The following is a 22448-nucleotide window of genomic DNA, read 5'->3' on the forward strand; positions in this document are numbered from 1 at the left end:
ACTTTCTGTGAAACAGACAGAACGGGAACTTTACCCCAAACCTGTACAATCCTTAAGTGCTACATCAGTGCATATCCTTCCATCATCTCTTTATCTGGACTAACCTCTGGCCATAATTCATCCATATTGCAAGGCAGTGAATTATCACCATAATGTTGCCCAAAGACTTCACTTACAGTTGCCTTCAAAGTCAACGTGTTTCTGAACTGATGTAAAACTCTAACCTGATCTCAAATTTCAATGACTATAAGCACGTAAACAAGAAAATTCTGCCTCTTTTAACACGTCATTCATTTTGACCAGGAGTTGCATCCTGTACTTTTTTTTTGCAAAGCTTTTTAAAGTGTCTTGAGAACACTGTTTTCATAAACTTATTTTCTACAATTTTATTAAATAAAATGGACTCTAATTATGAACCAACACTCTTTTAACTGCTGAACCAACCTCTAATGAAATGTATTTTTCTTGAATATTTCATGTTCTATTTCTACTGTATATTTCCCTAATCTATGCATTTGTGAGCATACCTTATGTTTTCATAATATGGACAATACTGTTATATTGATGTTATGATTTGCATTTACTATGTTCACAAATATACTAATCTAAATTAGCTAAGGATGTGGCTTTTATAAAAGACATAATTTCTTAGTAATAAGAAAATAATTTCTTAGAATTTTGTTTTTTTTCTGAGCAAATGAAGAAATGATTTTTTTTTTGGCAGAGCCGCATGCAGGTTTTAGAATTGCTTTCAACATGTTTGATACTGATGGCAATGAGATGGTGGACAAAAAGGAATTCTTAGTGGTACGTATATTTTCAGTCCTTCAATGTTCTTATGTAATCTTGAAATTCACTTTTTGTCCAGATTGAGACTTAAGATGATGTCAGCAATCATGAGAACATGAGGCATTCTCCACTGACTGGAGTGGTTTATTTGCCTTATTTAATGTAAACAGTAAGTGTAATGTAAATAGTAGCTTCTTATTACAGTGCATGTGTATATTGTATATAATGGGTTTTTGAAGCTTACTTCCAGTTTTTATTCTGGATCTTTATAATTGCTACTACATTCACAGATAATTAGACTGTTGAAGTAATATTGCTATGTCAGTGATCAGTAGAATTATTTAATTAAAAACACAATTAAAAACAAAGGCACCCTAACTTCCCGTGTTCTGTTTCTGAATTATTTCCAACTCAAGCTATAAGGCTCAATCCAAATAACCTATGCTAACCTAAAGAAAATGGAAACTTCACAGAAACTGTCCTCAACACACTGCACTTCCTTCAGTTCTCTTTTTCAAGGAGGCAATGCACAGCCAGTGAGTGAGATCTGAAGAGGACTTGTTTTCTGTTGGCCTAGCTCCATCAGAACAGGTCTCTTTTGTTTTGGAAGCTGCTGCCACATGCATATTTTGGCATGCTAAACATTTTTTCTATTATAATATTAAATGTACATTTCCTTCCATTTGCTGATTCCAAAAACCATCTCCTCCAGGAAAAAAAAGCTCCAAACATTGAATTAATTTGCTGGGAGACGGGAAGGTTGTCTTTCATGACTATGCAGACCAGCTAGTGGAATAGACTGTTAAAATAATGAAAGAAGGTCATGCATTACAAGAGCTAGGATGGGAGAGAAAATTGTAGCAGGAAGCATTGCCTTTCAGAAACTTATGGTAAAAATAGGATCGAATACATACATAAAAGAGGGAAAAAAGTGCAACACTTAGGGATGGATATTACATCTTTCTTTATAAGCGTGCTTTTATAGTCCTCTTCACATCTTGCTTTTTATTTCTTCTCTGTCATGGTCACCGATAGTCATTAAAAATTCCTCTTTACTCTTTTCCTGTTACCAGACTTAGTGGATAGAAGAAATTAGACTTTTCAAACATTAGATACACTGTTCTCCACCTATCATATTTAACAAGTTTGTATAGATGACCCTAACTCTGCTGGATTAGTGTCAGTAACCCTTCAAAAAAAATTAGATCAAAACCCATACATCAGAATGTTCGATCTAAAGTAAGAAAAACTAAAATACGTAGGAAGGTAGATAAATGTTGTCTGTGTAAATAAAAGTAAATATGAGAATAAAAGTTTATTCAGTGATACCAGAGTTATTCTCTGATAGACACAGCTGCAGACTATGTATCTGACATCCGTACTCACTTTGCATGGGTGTGCATCATCTCATCTGTGCTTGGAAGCAGGAAACCGTAAACATAGACGTTTGAACTACATCCAACGTTTGCAAAATACTTCTTCATTGATTATGGAGAGCTAATTGGAAGTAAAGTTAATACTTTTCAGATTTACAAAAAACCCTCTTTCTAGAGAATGGTGTAGGGATCGCGTGTTACAATTCCCAAAGAAGAGTACATGTAGTAAAGAGTTGCAAAATACTTAGTTTTTCTGATAACAGCGTTGGTGGTTTTGTAAACTAATTCATCATGTGTTTGTGCTTTTCCTTCTGGTTATATCATAAGGGTGAGGTCAGAGAACAGAAGGATTGTGTTCCCTTGTTACAGGAGATCTTGGTTTTGCTCCTTTCAACAATCTCATTATCCTGTTCCGAACAATGTTCCTCTGAAAGTACTCCCAGATCCTCTCACATTCACTTTTCTACTCACTGGTATCCTATAGCACTCTTTCTGAACAAAAGATCCATTTCCAGAAGTTTAGCAAGCGCTTTAATGGTGAATGCAACAGAATCCTACCCTCTTTGCTTCAGTGGAAGGGGAAATACCTCCAAAGATGCACTGCCTTTTTTCCCCTAGATTTTTTTCTTTTTTACGGGGAGGTATGTTTGTGTTCAATTACTGCCACTCTCCTCTCTTACTTGATGGCTTGTCACTTCAGTTTTCACAAAGTATTTTCTTTCTACTTCTGTCTCTTCATTTACCTTTCTCCTTTCCACAGTTGTGGGTTGCAAGCTGTTTAATACTCTAGGCCATCAAGCTAAATGTCCTCTCATCACTCTTTCCTTGTCAGCATAGGTTACAGTAGTTTGTGCCTGTAAATTTACAAAAATATTTGAAAAGATATAACTAGATCTGTAAATTAATCCTGTACTTAAAAGTAGGTACAGTGGCACACAATATTCTGGTCTGTATTTGCTCTATAGACAGTTCCAGAAGACAGTAGTTCATTTTGGAAATCCATAAAATGTTACTTGCAAAGGCATTTGCTGTTTGATCAATAACACTGCATTCATTTATTTTATTGCTATCATACCACAGCAGCAGAGTTTGCTGATCCCATTGTCTTTCATTCTCTGAAATATGTTATTCTGATTAAATTTGGAAGATTTTCTTGCGAAGTATATCACACACACTTCATCAGTATCGGGTTTTTACCAGACTTCTGGTAGGTAAAATCCAGTCTTTGAAACCACTGTTTGTATACCATGATGTTTGGTTCTAAAAATACCATATTCTGGATAGGACAAATTTGTCAGCAACAGTGTGTTTTTTTTTCTTTGGCCCATTTTGAATTAACACATACTACAAGGGGCAGTATAATATTTTCAGATGCGATTTTTGAAAAGCTGAAGTTCACTGGTAGATGGCATCACAATAATAGCATCGTAATACTGCTCTGTCTGCTGTGAAGAATAATGTCATTTTTCTAATGGTATGGGAATATTTTAAGTATTGCAATAATAAAATTATTTAAAGTATATTGATACTTACAAAGAAATAGAATTGCAGACCATTTCATAATATGAAGACATTGCGATTTCTAAAAATAAATGTGTAAGAATCTCTGTATGTTTTAAATGTTGTGTTTGAAGTTGTCTCAGAAGTCATGTCTAAAGCTCTTAACATAAAGAATTTGGGAAGGAGGTGTTTTACAAGACTCAAAAGTATTCTTTGAACATACTTGAAAAAACAAAGGTACTTCATAAATTACTCTTGAGTAGTAGTTTGTTGCTGCTTAAAGGGAATGTTTCGCCCCCACCAGGTGTTTCCACCCCATGCTTGTGCCAGCAGGAATAAGAACTGATCTAGCTAACTAACATGAAAAAAATTGATCCAGCTGACTGCATAGCTATACAACTAAAAAATAGTACCTGACAACAAAGGATGTGCTTAGAGGAGTTGGAAAAGACTGGAAACTCCCATGTTGTAAGCCAGTACAGACCTAGGCTGGCTAAAACATAAAGATAAATAGGATGTTCTGAGTATTGTGCACCCAAACAGAGTTATTAGCTTTTTTGTGGGAAAACTAATAAAGAAATTTTTCCTTTCTGTGTTATGTGTAAGGTGACAGAAGGTTCACGAAGGCTTGAATTAAACAACAACAAAAAAACACCATCATTGGAACATTGATATTTTACTGAAGAACTAATGAACTAATTAAACAAAAACATAATTGGAACTGAAGAACTATGTTCTAATAGTGCATGTGGTGTTACTCACGGTGAATGATTGTTATGCATGTGAAATGGCCCAAAAGCAAAATAAGAACAAAATGATTTGTTTTGTAGCTACAAGAGATTTTCAGGAAAAAAAATGAGAAGAGAGAAAGAAAGGGAGATGAAGAAAAACGTGCAATGCTGGTAAGTAAAATTGGAATAGTTGCAGCTGGTAGCCTGTTTATTTTCTTTAATGCAGGTCAAAATTGTACAAGATTGTGTGTGTATGTGTATTGCATTTGCTAATGACTTTCAATTTGTTTTGAAGCAATAAATTTTTATCGTTAAAAGAATATGTAATTTTAAGTATATACAAAGAAAAACAGTTACTGCAGTTATTGGAAAAATACTTAAGTGGTTTATAGAAAAGAAAAATTAGTATTTAAATGTTGTATTATATGCCACAACAGTAGCATTGATTCCACTTGGAATCTTTAAGAAAACTGAATAGTAATGAGGCAGTGCCATTCAGTCACTTAAAAGTGAGGCATCTCAGTAGCAAAACCAAACTATACTCCTGCTCTTATAGCTTACAAAAAATGTTAAATGTAGACATACTGATGCTGATACTTGTTATTAATGTAGCAGTTTTAATATAGCTGATGAAATTTGATAAGCGAACAGATTTTATATTCTTTTTTTTATTATTAAATACTGCTTATGACCAGCGCAAAACATCTCCAGTTGTTTATATATGAATAGATTTTTTTTGGAACATTAAATTCTTAATTTAATGTCAAATTTGTGTTTATAACATGCATGAGAAAGGTAAGTCAGAAATAGACTAGCGTGGTTTGTCTGGAGGATGGCAGCAGTACCAGGAATTATTTTACTGGTGGACAAGTAAAAATCAGGTACAAGTGTCTGTCAAGCCCATGGCAGAATAAATGTGTTCTTTTGTGATTTGCACATATTTATGGAAAGAATTCTTCATTATAAGAAACATTTTGACATATATATGAAGTTTGTCATGGTGCCCAGTATCCTTTTCAGACCGTTGATTCAGGATCTCAGGTTTTTGTCCCTGAAACTGTATAAAGTTTGAATTCCAAGAATTAATACTTTATATGCTCAGATAAGGTTTAAAAAGGGATCTTTTCTTCCCACCCAGAGAAGAACTATCCTTATTAGTTTTTCAAAACTGTAGGTCGATTGTTGAATCTCTCACACACTGTTTATTCTGAACAAGGAAACTTGCACCCAGAAGAAGAGGTTTTTGAAAAAGATTACAAAATGGAACTTTCCTCCTGACATTAATCTCTTCAACTTCGTATTTCTCTTAAGAAAATTTAATGAATGAAAATAAAGCAAACCATTTTCTATTCACTGTCACCTTAAAATAAAACTAAATCTAATATTATATAAAATAAATCTTAACCTATTCTGTTGTCTTTATTTTTTTCCTTCTTTTGTCTTCATTCTGACGTGATACTTGACTTGGCCCGTTTTTGCTGTATGTCAGCGTCTTCAACTTTATGGATATCATACCTCTACTAACAGTGTATGTACTCTAAATATTTTTAATTCATGCAGTCTTCACCAGCAAGGTGAAATAATATGCAATAAGAATATTTACTATATTTATATTTTTCATCAAGTCAATTACTTCTGCTAATCAGTAAAAATGTGATGGTTGCTTACTTCCATGAAAAGTTGCATGTGCTCATTGCAAGCATTCAGAAACAGACCAGACTACCAGAATGAAAGGTTGTTCTCACTGGTTATATAAAATGAAGGAATTAGTATTTTTTTAGAAGAAGGACAAAATAGATCTTAAAAAATTGTAGAGCCATCTTGTTAATTAACCTAGGTACATTAAGCCTGAGTCTGTCTTGCCTCCTTGTGTATAATGTGATGTAATAGCAAAAGTTATATGAAACCTTCACCTTCGTCATCTGCCCCCTACTATGCTGTCAAAAAAAAAAAAAAGAGGAAAACAAAGGAAAAAAAAAAAGAGAGCCTTTGTGCTTCACATACAGAACAAACAAGAACTTCTAGTGATGAACTAGAATAGGATCTTACAGAAAAAAAAACTTCATTATGTAGGTGACTGTAAACTTACTTTTGATCACTTTAGAAGAGTAAGAGATGAAACTGGCAAGAGAGAAAAAGAATATTCAGGTTTTTTGAATGTATTCACCAGAATTGTAGTGGCCTTTTCAGTTTTTCCCTTAATGCCCTGGGGAGTAGAAGATACTTGAGACCAAGGAAGTACAGCCCTAAAATGTCTGAGATAGTGCAAAAGTACTGTGTTGGGCCCTTTTCTTCACCTTATCCTTAACAACACTTGTAATTTTTTGAGAAGTGTCAAGGTGCATGCCATGCAGCTTTAAGTGGTTTAAATATTTTTGTATTTTCATTTCTGTAGGTTAATTCTTTTAAGTCATGATCTGGTGCATACTGCAATTGTGTGTTAAGACTAGCTCAGCATGTATTGCATGAGTGCTTTTACTAGCCAAATGCCAACTGAAATGTAGTAATTGTCATAAGATGCATGTAAGGAAAATAAAATCTGCATGCCCTGAAGTACTAATTCTGTTAGCTAAAGTAAGAGAATAAATTCAGTGAGTACTTAAGATAGATATATTACAGAATTGTATGCATAAAAGAATGAGGTGTTCTAACACATGGCCTAGTAAATATCAAAGGGATATAAGTAAATGTTAGAGGGAAACTGATGCCATAAGGACCGAATCCTGTACACGCTGAAGTAAAACAATTCCTTTAAATTTAGCAATTTAGGACTAAACGGAGTTTTGAGAATGTATGAGAATAATGTGAATATGAACAGCATATGGACAGTTACTCTACCATAAGAGAAAGATAAAACCAGATTTTTTCAAAAAGGAAATAAAAGTGTAGTATATATTAAATAAGGCTATAATTCCTAGTAACTTGTCACATTTCTTTGATGACAATTCACAGAAGGAGCTGAATTGAATTGGATAGAGGAGAAAGTACATAATAGTTCTAGAAGCAGTAGACAAGTTAAAATATTTTAGATTATTTAGTACCTTCCAGCAAGTATTTTGCAATGTTCTGCAGCCAACACAGTATATTAAATATCTTTATGTATTTTTATTGGTTCTCTTTTATCAAATTACATATTGACTTAGTGCTGAAATACTGCTTTGGTAGTATTAAGAGCATTATTCATAAAAAATGTGAATTACAGAAATCATAGATTCATTTATTTATATATGTGAAATACAGCTGAGGCAAATTAATACATGACAGTCCCACGTGCACTGAGCCCCACTGCACTGATAAGAGCTCTTAGATAATACCTTCACTCATGTAATGGCATCACTGGTGGAAATATTACAAGTGTATTGAAGACCTGTTACCTGAGGAGCTATTGTACTGATGAACATTAAGGGAAAAGAGAAGGTTGGAAATCCTATTATATTTCATCTATCTAAAGAGTTTTGTATATTAGTATTTCTGGTTTGTGTCATAATGTGAAATACACAGACACAGTAACCCTTCAACTTGTTGAAGGTCAACTATTAATACAAACAGTATTCTTCGTGATAATGGTGTGTGTTACACATTGCACAGCATTCCGGTCAGTGTAAATTGTCTAATAGAACAATACGTGCTGATACAAAGAAAGAAAATCGTATTTAGAAGATTAAACTCATTCTGTGTTTTTGACTTGCATGCCCATATGGACGTGAGTAGGGAGTCCTGAAAATGGGAGACCTGCTTAAGATTAATTGGAGGAAGGAGGAAAATTCATGTAGTTACAATAACCCTCACCAAATTCAGATTAGCCTTCTGCTGTCTTCATCAGGATCGTGTCCCCTAGATTCTTTGGGGGAGGGAAAAAAAAAAACAACATATTACATAGATCTTTCAAGACTAATTGCAAGATAAAGGAATGCTTATAAAAAGGGAGGATTTTTCAGGCGACCAAAAATAATGCAGATTATTTCAGAGCAAAAAGGTAAGCATATTTTCCTTGGAGAAATTAAACGCCCTATTTTTCATTTAAGTAAGGTAAGTTTGTTCATCATTTGCCTAGTGTTTTCTTGATATGTATGTCAGTTAAAGTTAGGTTTGTTAGGCTTGATTTTTACTTTTCCTTATTGCTACAAGAATGTCATCCTGGTGATTGGATGAAATTAATATAACAATTTGAATGATGCCTTTTATATTTGGATCAATAAGGAAATAAATTTCTTATTGTAAGATGGAAAATTAATATATTAGGCAAAACAAAATTGTGAGGAAAAACCTACAGCAAAATACAAAGTTTAGATGGCCATTTTCACATGTACTTATAGAAAAAAATCACTCTCTGCTTTCCCTAGCTTGCTTACTTTGGGTAGGTGGAGTCTGGTGACACTTTCAGCACAGCCACATCATAAGTAAAAATCAAATAGCCATAATGGACCAGTATTGCTTTGATTTACGAAGTGTCATATAACTGGGTAGAGATTTCTCTGTGTAGAAGCAAAAGAATCAAGCCTTGTTTCTGAGGATCAGTTAGGAAAGATTTAAAAGTCTGTAACCTGTTGTTTTATTGTGCTTCTTGAAACTTCTGCAGGTTCTTAAAACAGAAGGAGAGGACCTTGTCCCCAGAAGCTATTGGGATACTTTGAGACGTAGCACAAGTCAAGCACTCTTTTCAGACCTTGCGGAGGTATAAGACAACCTCTGTCTCTGGTCCATAAACACATTGCTATTTTATCTATTTCTGTTCTGATTGTTCTCTTATTTCATGCATTTTGTTCCTTTTCCTCTCTTTACTTTCTTTAAATCTGAAAGTTCTCAGATGAAACGGATTTGATTCCATGCAATGCAACAACTCAAAGTTTTCATTTCCAAGTAAAAGCAAAGTTACTTTTTGAAAAAGTTGGAAAATCAAGTCCTCTTCAGTCCTTATTGTAGGAAGCATTTTCTAACATTAACAGTGACACTATTTCACAGTTAGAGAAGGTTCAGGAAACCTTTGTCATTTAGATTTGGTCCAGTGATGTGACAATTTAAATGAGAGTTAAGCCCCTTAAGGATTTAATCTCTAGGTCCTTAATGTGCTTTTTATGCATGTTATTAAAGCTTATCTTCACAAAAACAGTATCGCACAGTTGTTGGATCGAAAAAGGAATATTTTAAGGTTACGAAAACACTTCTCAATCTTATTGAATATTACGAAATCATTATGGAGGACTAGCAATATCCCTGAGCTGTCAAATTTTCGTAGTTCTTTAAATTCTAGTAAGATTCTTGCTTCATGATCTACTTTCAAATACTTGAATAAGTCATTTGTACTGATCACTTAAGAGGGTCAGAAAACTAGATTATTTAGGCTTTTCTGTGCCCCATACGGTGAAGTTGATTGCTTTTCTAGTTGTGGCATTAAAGGATGTACAGCAACTCCTCGCTGATTCTCTCGTGATATGCTTCATAAGCAGGATCATAATGAGAAAGAACATAGAACTAAAACAGACCTACGGAGTAAAATAGTCTTTTTCTTTGCTTCATAAACAATGTATACTCAATATTAAAAGTAATTTGTATTTTGTCCATGCTGTTCCCTTCAGAAGCTATTCTATAACCTGAGGAGTTGGATGGACTTCTTCCAATTTCCAAGCTAAATTTAGTCATAGTCCCTTTAGTCTGTTGCCCTTTAATTCTAGGAGGGCCTTTTCACCTTTTGTTATTCTTTTACTCATGGTTGTGTCTATAAAAACAGTCATAGCCCTCAGCTTTCATTATTGTAGGCTAAACAAAACATGGTCATTGATTATTCTCTTAAGGTAGAATCTGCATTTCCCAGGTATCAAATACAGTTTCTTTGTACCTCTAACAGCTTGAATTGATTTGCTTTTGCAAAAATCTCAATGTAGTGTTACAGAATTGAGTTTTAGGCCAATATTTATAGTAATAATTCATAGTAATAATACAGTAATAGTAGTCTTCCAGTGTAGTACAGCTGGATCAAAATAGTTTCATCTTTTATATATGGAAGTAGGTTTGGTCATTTAATTTTCTCTGATGTAAAATAGAGCATTAACTTTATAGCGAATAATAAACTAATTTTAAGTGACTAAAGCTTATGTTTTTACCCTTAAGAGAGAGAATTTATATAGTCCTATCAATGCAGAAGGAGTTTTTCATTGCCTGTAATTCTGTGGAGAAGCGTACAGGGTTGAGTTTCTGGGGTGAGGTTTTTAGGGAGGTTTTTAGGTTGTTTTTTTGGTTTATTCATTTGGTGAGGCTAGCCAAATGGGAATTGTGAAAAGACTTACAGATTGTATTTTTTAAATGGTTCTTTAGGTATGGGTGAATGCAACCTAAGTCTAAGGTTTTGAAATTTTTTGCAAGATGAAAGGCTATAATTTAACGTTTGATATCTTTCCAGTGTACTTGAGGGAAATTGTTAGAATCTACTTGGGGATTTAATTGCTTACAAGACGTAAGAAATCAGGGTATCTGTGTTTCAGTATATTGTGTCCTGTAGTGGAGGATAACAATATTAAAAGAGAAATAGTGATTACTTTTCTGAATTAATTTGCTCACTGACTTAACTGAAAGGCATGAAATACCTCTCTATGTATACACTACGTCATCTTATTTCTTCCTGGAGAAGAATATGAGAATAAAGAGGAAGCTAGAGCAAATGAAATATAATCTTGAGAATCCTACACTGATTATACTGAAGTATAGAAATATTTCCTTCTTACTTCTTAGCTCTTGGATGTTAAAAGGAAAGATTTTGTGTTTTTACCGCCTCATGTTTTTCCTAGTTGTTGATTCATAAATACTATTAATGAATATTGCATTTTACCTTTCTTACAAATTAGTTATAAATGTGAAATTAATAAACTGTATTTCAGAGAATGTAGATCTGAAATGTTTTTTTCAAGAACACTCGAGATTTTTTTGTAGTTTCCTCATTTAGAGTTTCTCCATTATTATATAAATACATGATCTCTTCAGTTAGGAAATAAAGTCAGACTTAAAGGATTCTGAGTGCTGCTTGCAGGTTTGTATAAGCTGATCTTTACAGATTTCTATACTTAAAATAAATCCTATATGTTTATAATCTGTCATGGTGATAAATTACTAATATTATAAGTCATCTTCTAAATACTTGCTAGGTTTCTGTACTGTATATTCTATTTTGTACTCTAAGAGTGGAGTTGGTAGGCATACTTTCAAAAATATGGTGTTGCTGATTGTCCGTCCAAGGCAAGCTATTAGCAGGGACTACTGCCTCCCACCCTTTGCTTTTAAATAAGATCTTGTCTTTGTAAGAAAATGGGAGCTTGGACAGAAGTTTCTCCCTAGGCAGGTGCACAAGAAAACTACGTATATTTTTGAATTTCAAATGTTGGCAAATGTACATAAGAACAGAAGGACATTCCCATGGTGGAATACTATGGCTTAAGACCCTTACTTTACTGAACCGTTTTTCTAGCTCTTCAGTATATGAAGAGTCTCCTTGCAAAAGAGGTAAAATCAATGCATATACAGTGACAGTTATGGGTAATGAATATTTATATAGTTAAAAAAAATGTTGCACATATTTAAAAGTCTTCCTATAACAAATGGTCAAAATTAGTTGCTTCTACTCTTGTCATTCTGTGCCTTAGAAGTTGATAGTTATTTATTAAGGAAAAAGTCTCTGCAGGGACCACATACTCTGGAGATGATGAATATTCCTAAGAGAATAAATGAAAATAATATCCCTCCATGGAATTATTATTTATTTATTTTTTTTTTTACAATTCTGTTGTTTTCAATCTCTTTTGACAAGAACATGTGATCTGTAGTCATCTGCTACTTATAATACAGAAAATAACGTACACCTTATTGATTGTTTCTGGAATACAGTTCCATACTTAATAATTTTGAAATATAAAACAAGATTATATGAAGTAACTACTTTTAATATCTTTGTAGTTGCTTAGTAGAAAGGAGAGGAGATTGTATACAGAGGGTGTTATTCTTATGATTTACCTCAACTGACTAGATCATTTTTTTTCTCAAGAGCTTGTTTTTTTATTCTTTTTTCCACCTTCATCGTATTACATTAGACTGTTCGTTATATTCAACTGTTATATTAGATTGTTGTTCAAAGTGTTTTCTACTAAATGCAATTAACAGCCTAAAGTTCTTCTGCCTGAAAATTGTGTGACTAAATTAACTTTAATTTTAATACTAAAAATCTTCTTTAACGCTGTGAACGTAAAACATACAAACTCTTTTGATAGAAAGGCCTATTGTGTTGATAGGCATTCCCAGATTATCCTTCCGTAACTGATCCAATAATGGCCTTTAATTTTTTTATTCTAATATTTAAGCGTGCTGATGATACTACAAGTTCACTGTCAGACACGACACTGCTTGTACACTTTTTTGGCAAGAAAGGAAAAGCTGAACTGAACTTTGAAGATTTTTATAGGTGAGTCTCAATTTTATGAATTGTTTGTAAAGAAATATTTTTATGCTTTAATTAATGTTTATTACATTACTATACATATAGTTTATGCATTTGTGTATATAACGTATATAGGATAAATGTTATTTTTCCTCTGTACTACACATACGAAGAGCAAAATAAAGCAATTAACAAAATAAAACAGATATATATGGTTTGATTTTGGGGCTGATCCTATGTGGAGCCAGAAGTTGGACTCAGTGCAGGTCCCTTCCAATTCAGGATATGTTATGATTCTATAATAAAAAGCCATGTGCTATTTATATATTGCTTCATATTTATGCTTCAGATTTATGGACAACCTACAAACGGAAGTTCTAGAAATAGAATTCCTTTCCTATTCTAATGGGATGAACACCATCAGTGAGGAAGACTTTGCCCATATTCTTTTGAGTATACAAATGTGGAAAATACATCAAGTTACCTGGAAAACATGCGCTGCAGGATTCCTGAAGAAAGGTAACTGTTTAGCTAGGACAGCAGTGGGCCACAGCACCAAGTCCCAGTGTCATCAAGGTGAAAACATAGCCTTGCTGGACTGAAGTTCTGAGATTGTGTCACAGATCTCATTTGCACCAGGAATTAATTCTGATAATAATCTGTGCATCTTCCATTTTTCAGATTTCTTCCTGAATACAAAGTAGAAGAGTAAATAACATCAAATTATTTGTGTTCATTATGTGATTTAGTTAATAGTATTTTTGAAGCTTTATATTACATTCAAGTTCACTTTAAACAACAAAAAAGTCTTGAAAAAACAATTTTCTAACGATGAGATTTTAAAAAACCTTTTCTTCTGACTTCTCTTTTTCATTGGATTCATATCTAGATGTATTATAGTTTTAATAATGGGTCACATACATAATTATCAATGGGTGTGTGGTTCTTTTTAATGGCTGGGGAATGGAAAGGGAAGGCAGGGCTGTCTCTGTTGTACCAGATTAGGTGTAAGAGGAAGCAGTGTGGGTGGGATCAGAGTTTACACTCACTGACCCTTCCTGAGTTGCCAGTCTAGCTGTTGAGGAGTTCAGTTCTAAGTACTCTGTAAAAGGTCTGCATAGCTTTTAATATATAAAGCCAAGGCAGTGCAACAGAAATTGTATGAAGCTCGTTTTTTCATGGTTCCTAGATGTTTTTTGTTTAACTGAAACTACTACAAATATCAGCTTCCAAGGAAAGTCTACGAATTTTAACAGACTTTGTGCACTAATATAACAGTTTTATTTGCTGTATTAAAATATAATCTGTCCAAAGGAAACTGAACTTTTTTATTTATTTAACATAGAAAGGTATTCCCATTCTAGCAAATGAGAGGCAGGCATTAATTCAGTCCTGGCTCAATTCAAAGTGTCTGTTTAAGATTTCTTTCACAAATGATTTAGAGGTAAATTATCGGCACTTTGAATGTGTAGAGGGAAGTAGAATACCACAAGAAAAGAAAAAAAAAAGTTCTTTTAACAACTTAGCACCTTCACAGAAGAAATTTGAATTCTGATCAAAATTAAAAAGGTTGCTTGTGGTTTGGGTTTTTTTTTTTGTTTTTATTAAAGTGAACAAGCGCTGTGATGTAAACTGTAGAGTATCAACTGAAGAGATTTATGTGGCTAATCTGGATATGTAAAACCCTCAACTTAAAATAGAGCTTACATTAGATCATAACGTGTCTATGAATTCAGTGTATTTTTGCACACACACATAGAATTAGTAGTAGTTTGCAGGTTTTGAGTAGTAGACGTACTCTGATATTTATACAAACCTGAACTCTTATTCTCAGTATCTACTGCCATATCATAAAAATCCTCCTGGAATTTTTAAGATTGCCTTAAGTAGTGGAACAGCATTTTTGACTGTATTTTGAGTGTGAATTACTGTCCATTGCAGTGGCAAACAGGAAAAACATCTTACATTCTTCAGGTGGCTACAGTTCTTTACTTCACTAACTGCAGTAGAAACTTTTATTTCAGTGAATGTAATATCTATTATTAAATGAAGTAGACATATGTAATGGTAAGGTTTGTTTATTCACTTGTCACCACTACTGATAATTCTAATGGTACTAATACACATATTCTTTTATTCATTAGGGTATCACATTTGATGAGTTTAGATCATTTTTCCAGTTCTTGAACAATCTAGAGGACTTTACAATTGCAATGCAAATGTATAATTTTGCAAGTCGTTCCATAGGTCAGGGTAAGTATTATTAAAAAGTCAGATAATTATTGCATTTGTTGACAAAGATACTGAACTGTTGACAAAAAAGAGAGGAAATTGTTCTGTGAGTCCTAGTTTTTAGTTTTAGCATCTAAGGTAAAATCCTAAAAAGGCTAGAAATCTAGCTGTGAAAGGGAAGTCTGAATTATCATAAGAGATATGATAAAGCTTTACAAGATCATGTAAGTGGTGGATAAGCAGAATGCAGAAAAGTTTATCACCACATCCTGCATACAAGAGTTAAGAGGCACTTGATGACTCTAGTAAGAGATCAGTTTCAAGCAAACCAAAGCATTTATTTACACAGTGGGTCTGTGGAACTCACTGCTGTGAATTCAATAGAAGGAACAGTATCAGGAGGTTCAAAGAGGGATTATACATATTCTGGGAACAAATCAGTAAGTGGGCACTGAAAGGCAGGTACCAGCTGAAATGCTTAACAGACAGTTGAGATGCTTGGGGAGTGCAAGATGAACAACCATGTGAAGATGTCAAACTTGTGTGCTCACTCCAAGTAGCATCTCAGTGTGTCTAACAAGTTAGCACCAGTGTAGTCCTACTTTGTGCCTTGGCTACTAAAGGAGTATATGTTTTCTCTGTGCTCTATTTCCCAAGTTCGTTTCTGTTAATTAAGTAGATATCATCGTATAATTTAATGTAAGGTGAATTACAATAAAATTTTCTGATTTTGCTACATATAGTATACTACGTGTGCTACTGGTTTCATGCAAAATAACGGATATCGTACGTATTATTTTATACCATTGAGAACTACTTATTTTAGACCTGTGAAATTCAATTCTACTTTTCATGTTTTATTATTCTTGAGTACTTAAGTGTGAAAGCTTAGTTTAAAATTTACATTGATTTTACTAATCCCAAGTTCTCAAGTTTAAATTTCTGTGTTTATTTTTCTTCTTGCTATTTCTTTATGTAGATGAATTCAGCGTGCTGTTATGTAGCCACAGGTGTGAAGCTTTCACCACATTTGGTGAACACAGTGTTCAAGATTTTTGAGTCGACAGAGAGATGAACCAATTGAGTTACAAAGAATTTATCGGCATTATGAAAGATAGACTTAATCGAGGGTTTAGGGTAAGGATTTAGTTTTTGTAATTACCTTAATTGACTTCACTACTTACTGTTACTTACTTTGGATCTGAAGCATCAATATGTTGCAAAACTAAATGTTTATATGTTTAAGCATATGTTAGAGAAATCCTGAAGCAGTCAAACAAATCAGATTGGAGATGAGCAATCACTGGATACTGTATTTTTTCTGTATCATTCAACTGATTGATTAGCATTAGGAGTTTTAACGGGATATTAATTACGCCTGGGTTGTTTTCAGGAAAGAGAGTTTGTCTCTCTAACTCAGGCAGTTCAGTTAAAGGTCCATCAGCTGTTTTAAAACACTTAAAATACCAAGTGTTGACAATGAGCGTTGGAAAGAGTTGCAGCATATGATAGTTTAAAATTTTCAAATAAAGAATTAGTGAAGTTACACTGAACACACTATATTCTGCTTCAAAGTTGCTTTTGATAATTTAAACCTATATCTAACACATTAAATTACAAGAAGCTAGAGGGCAGGAAATTACTTGCAGAAAATTTTCCTGAGGAACAAGCTTGTAAATCACACACAGAACTTTGTCCTTAGTTGAAGTATAGGCCTACTGCCCTCTTCAGGTTCATTGTAGTATAGTACACTGTAGCAATTGTAAGTAGCAGAAAAACTTAAATTAGGGTATGATCAATACAGTTGCATTTTTTTCTTCATATAACAGGTGTTAACATTTTTAACCAAATGCAAAATTCTGTTTTTTACCTACAACCTAATCCCTTAGGCATAAATTTTGAACTTTAACCTCTCTGTAAGGAGTATATAATGGTTTCTAAATTCACAATTTCAGTATATTATTTCTGTAATGTAATTTTAGTCTTTTTATTAGGTTTCTAAATGCAATTTTAGAACTTTCTGTGAAGTGATGTTGGGTCTAATAGGTTACTTGTTATTTTTGTAATATGACCTAATGTAAAAGTGTGGGATAACAACCACTACATTTGTGATGAGCTTATTTTCTTGTTGGTCCTCAAATCCTTTATGGTGTGGGAATGATGATTGTTTCATAACCGTTTTTCAAGATGTTCAGCTATATGTTTTAATTGTTTACTAAATGTAAATGTGCAGCGTACGTTAATTTAACCAGAGCACAGTCTGCTTACTAAGCAATTCTTGTAATTGTTTTTACATGTTTCTGTTTCACAAAATGCATGACAGAAATCACATATAATTCTTGAGTGTCATCCAGCACTATTTAAACTTATGCATGTGCCTTTCTTTTGCGTAGGCCACTTGAAAATATTCTAGTGGACAGTATAAAAACTATGAAGGATAGGCAATGATGTTTAGACAAGTAGCACCTTCATTCATAAGTGTTAAGTCTAGTTTTAATTAGATATTGGATATCTCCTGGATTGTGTAGAAAGATTTGGTCCTATAGCTCAGTGACCAAAAATACCATATTCTTTTTTTTTTTTTTTAACATACCTACATGCAGATTTGATAGATTATTTAGGAAAAAAAAAATAGCTTTCTTTTCACTGCTCAGTAGTACTCCAAGACAGGTACAGTACCAAACTTGTCGGTAACCACTTCAAGAAAGGTTTTGTAAGTATCACACAAACCTGATTTTCTGGGTGTGTGGGTAGTGGCCTATGATGTGAAAACTCTGCACAAATCCTCCTTTTAAGTTTAATAACACCTCCTTCCCCCATATTGTTTTAGAAGGGGAACAAGAAGAAACATAAGAACTTATAGTCCAGAACCGATTGGTGAAAAGTGTTATTAAGTGCTTCCTGTTGTTTGTACATTTAAAGTTGTACAGTATTTAGTGTGATTAGACCAAGTAAAAAATTATTCTTTAGCTCCTACATTGTGGTAGGCTCAAACATTGTCTTGTGCTAAATCAAAACTAACAAATCACTAATCTTTTCTTTGTTAATAACTATGTTTTGAAACTATATGAAGATTTGGTCAGTTCATTGTACAGATCAAAGAACGTTATAGCTTCCGCTTATGCAGTAGTTTGTAGCTCCGTGGAAATCCTTGCCTTGTCAAATTTTAACCTGTGTTATCAAGTGTAAATGCCTGATTTTAATATTAAGTATCTTACAATTAATGCCTACCCAAGTCAGTGTAGTTCCTGATTATCATTCTAAAAACATCTCAAAATAGCAGATTAAAACAGACCTATGATGTGAAGTGTGATTTCACAGTTAACATTTTCTACTCAGTAATTCAACTTTTTTTAAAGTAGCTTTATGAAAATGTTTGCCCAGAAGAATCTTGAGCTTATTACAAATCTTGTTACTAGAACCATGTATTATTAAAAAAAGGGCATTTGTAATTATATAATCCAACTAAAGCAAAGGCACTTAAAGCAAGAGCAAAGAGTTACGTAAGTGTGGTGAAACTGGAATTCTGAAAGGCCTGTGTCCTATTTGTCCTATTTAAAAACTGAGCCATAAATTTATGAACTTGAAGTCAGGTACTACCCCTTATAAAAACGTTATAAATGTTCATTTTAACATGTATTTGAAGTATGGTTTTGAGAAAACAAAAGTCTTAAAGAGTTTATCAAATGAAATTTCTGTCTTTTTGAACACAATATCATAATCTGAAACTTTTATGGTTTTACTATTTTGAAGCACACTAGTATATAATCTGCCATCAAGTGGTCAGTTAGAGTATTGCCATAAACTTAAAATGAAAAGCTTTTTTTCTGCTTGCTGTTTGGTTTAAAAGTTATTTCCTTTTTTTTTTTCAGTTTAAAATATCCAAGTAGATTCCCCTTCTTCTATAAATTAAATTTTTAAACTGAAAGATTCAGTCCTTGATGACTAAATGATAAAGGTTTTACCTAGCAAATACTATACTGTATCTTCTAGTTATTCGTCACTTAAAGCCATTTTTTGTATTTTCGTGATACTGTTGTCTTATGCTTAACTGGCTGCTTTCACATGTTGTCTGCATCTGCGCACTTCTCCATCTTCTGCTCCACAGGGCTACAAACCTATACAGAGGTATACTACTTTCAAATCCTGCGTGAGGAAGGAACTCTATAGCAGATAAATTACGGTATGTGTTAGCTGTCCAGTCTGAGTGTGCTGGCATGCTTGCAGGAATGGCTGAATGTTAAACTGTCACTGCTTCGTTTCCCATTTCAGAATTCAGGAGTTAAGTTATCTGATTGTAAGCAATGTAGTAGCTCAAAATGTTACGTTGTGTTTTTGACTGAAGTGGTAGGATTTTATTCTGGAGTTGGCAATAACTAACTCATGCTGTCAATGTTTTGTAAGCCAATTGCAACTTTGTGCTATGTTTGGAATAGGGAAAACTATTCTTTCCTAGTTCCTGTTATTGTTTTCTGTCTGTCCTGTGATCATCTTTTCAATAATTTCTCAGGTACCTAGAGCTAATAATATTTACCAATGAAGATTGTAAAAGCAAATTTTTCTCTCAGAGGGCCAATAAGTAACTTGATTCTGCTTTGATTTATACAGTTGCTTTTGAAAACAAAAATGTGGTTTTGGCACAATTTATTCTACATCAGCAGTGTTCAAAAATAAGCACTGCGACCGCACATGACCACCATGGCTGTTTCTGTGTATCCACCACATGAATATTCATTCTTACAATTAAATTGTATTGTGAAGTGTAAAAACTGCAGTGTAGATATTCTGGAGACATATTGCAAAACCACTAGTCACCCTCTGGACAAAGCAGAAATGTTTGTTTGAATCTTAAACTCCTTTGCATAAGGCAAGAGTTTATTCCTTTGCAGTTCACTGTTTTGGTGCCAGCACCTTTTTCCTGTTTATGTTTATAGGCTTTGCAGAAGTTGCTAATGAAGCAGCTAATGTAACAGCAGCTAATATAGGTTTCAGATTTATTATTTTGCAATGTGGGGGAACAGAGAGATGTACCAAACAAAGCCCCATAGCCAGTGGTTTGTGAGTGGACCAGTGGAGCAATCAGTGCATCTCATGTGCTCTTGACTCAGATGTTTTGACTATGGCTCCCCTAATGTTTTTAATTCAGAGGCACTATATTAAGCTGAGGTTTCTTGTCTAATAACCGTCTTTGGGTGCCTCAGGTTTAAACATCTCTTAAACAGTGTGGCAGCAATATAGCATCACTCAGCAGGTTTTCCTTGGATCCTGTTTATCAGAGGTGGTGTCTGGCTTCCATCACAGTGGAAAATCAAGTCTTTAAGGATGAGAGGTGTGGTCTATTTACTTGTACTGGTAGCCCACCAGCTCACCAGTCCCTCTGATGTTTTTCTTTTGTAGATGCCTGTGCAAGATAGGTAAGGGAGAGAGAATAATATTTAAACTACTGACACATCCCCATGGCATGTGTCCCAAGCTGTCGTCTTTGGTACTTTTTGTACCTTTTTTTTCCAATGAAGTGTCACATCTTTTGAGCAGGGTGCTTTTTTGAAATGCAGTATTACTATTACTAGATAGCTTGGGGCATATCCAGGTTTATGCAGCTGATTTGTCTTCACAGAACAACGTGAATTCTATTTCATCTGCATACACTATACTGTTACATTAAAATAATAATAACCATAGGATTCTTTCTTTATTATTTTGATTAACTGTTAACATATAGTTAGTATAACCTAAATATTGAAACATTTTACTAGTATATAAGGAACAAAAAAGGAGAATTGATCTTAACAAAGTGTCTAGTTTCTCCACCCAATTAATGGAAATATAAATAGCTAATGAAATACTTGGATTACTAAAATGTTGGTTTAGCTCAACAATCACATAAGAGGAAATTTGTGGCTTCAGGTAAAATGTGTGTAACTTCATCTCTTTAAAACTTTGACTCTTTCAGAATTTCCTTTCTTATTTTCCCATATCTTTAAATATCATGCTGTGTCTCTTTGTCCCCACTAATTCTGCCATTGATTAGGTTGTTTTGTTTTTGGTTTTTTAGATTTTACATTGCCAGGTACAATCTGCATTGTAATTGCGCAAGTGTTGTTTAAACTCTGAACTTTTCAAGATAGCGAACAGCTGTTACAAGACATAGGCAAAACATTATACAGTCATGATGCTTTCCTGATACCTTCAGTGAAGGTTATGTGACTGACTGGAGCAAAATAAAGTGACACAAAAGAATCCAATGTCTAATCATCATGCCTAATAAAATTAGTTTGGTGGCAAAAACAGAGACTGTGATAAATGCATCAAGTTTACATACCTAGACATCTTGACAGAGTCTGAATTCAGGCAATAAATTGTGTGTTAAGATAGAGTAAACTCTAAGAAGAAAATATATATTTACATATACAGATATTTACACACATACACGGTGGAGATTTATAAAGGGAGATTTTATCTGTATTTTGTCTGTATAAAGTCATTCTCAAGGGAAATTTTTGAAGTTGAATAACAGTATGTCTACAGTACACACTGGGAGACAGCACAGAGAAAACAAAGTAATTCCGAGTGCAATTCCATGATCACAGGCAACCTCATGATAGTAGTGTAGAGATTGCTGGTTAATTTAGCCTACTCTTGCCACCTGGAACTCCTGGGTGCTATCACAAGAATGCTTCTGGTACCAAAAGCTTGCTTGTGTAGGACTATATCAGATATCCATTCCTTGTGCAGTGAAGAATGTGGTATAAGCCTCATATGTGTAAAATTCCTTCTTCCCTACAGACATGTTAGTCAGTCACTGCTCGTCTCTTGCGTAACTGCTCCTTGTCTCTTGTGATGGATTACGTTAACATATCTAGAACTCTTCTGAGTTCCTTTTGTGTAAAATGTTACATAGCTTATAATTTCACGATATAAGTATTTCTTAAAGGTAGTTACAAACTTTTGTTAATGGAAATGGAAACTTTAGTCAAAAATTTAAGAAGTGGTTTAGAGTTAGCTACTGAGGAGAAACTAAATTTGTCTTTGCTATGCAGCGTGAGGTGAAAGTGAACTAAAAAGAATTATTTTCTATTTAGTTTTTAAATGGAAAAGAGAATGAAGACTGATTCGCTGGGGATTTGAAATTGAAAAGTTTCAATTGTTAATTAAATTTCAGTCTGATGTACAGTTTCTGATGTACAGAATGGAACAAAATGCAGAACACAAATTATGTGAAATACAAAAATCTGCTGCAAACGCATCCCAAGGTTAGGTACAGTGTGGTTTCACTGAATTTTACTTTGTTCCAAATGTAAATGTAAAGATCATTGTGCTTCGATATACTTTCTGTGGTAAGCTTAGAACTCTGATGAAAGAAATGCAGATTTTTGGCATACTTACCACTGACTATACCAT

The 22448-nt window shown here is 33.7% G+C and overlaps 1 protein-coding gene across 1 annotated transcript in view; it reads left to right on the plus strand.

The window, feature by feature from the left end:
• The window catches only part of MICU3 (mitochondrial calcium uptake family member 3), a 47705-nt gene that overhangs the window by 20051 nt on the left and 5206 nt on the right, over nt 1-22448 (plus strand). Inside the window, 12 exon segments of the mRNA XM_040555843.1 lie at nt 725-807; nt 4496-4567; nt 5886-5924; nt 8976-9071; nt 12739-12839; nt 13165-13265; nt 13268-13333; nt 14958-15068; nt 16027-16044; nt 16046-16102; nt 16105-16184; nt 19156-19230. Coding sequence (XP_040411777.1) covers nt 725-807; nt 4496-4567; nt 5886-5924; nt 8976-9071; nt 12739-12839; nt 13165-13265; nt 13268-13333; nt 14958-15068; nt 16027-16044; nt 16046-16102; nt 16105-16184; nt 19156-19224 — 893 coding nt within the window. The 3' untranslated portion in view covers nt 19225-19230.

The sequence above is a fragment of the Cygnus olor genome, chromosome 4 (genome assembly GCF_009769625.2).
Source record: "Cygnus olor isolate bCygOlo1 chromosome 4, bCygOlo1.pri.v2, whole genome shotgun sequence".
Taxonomy (NCBI): domain Eukaryota; kingdom Metazoa; phylum Chordata; class Aves; order Anseriformes; family Anatidae; genus Cygnus; species Cygnus olor.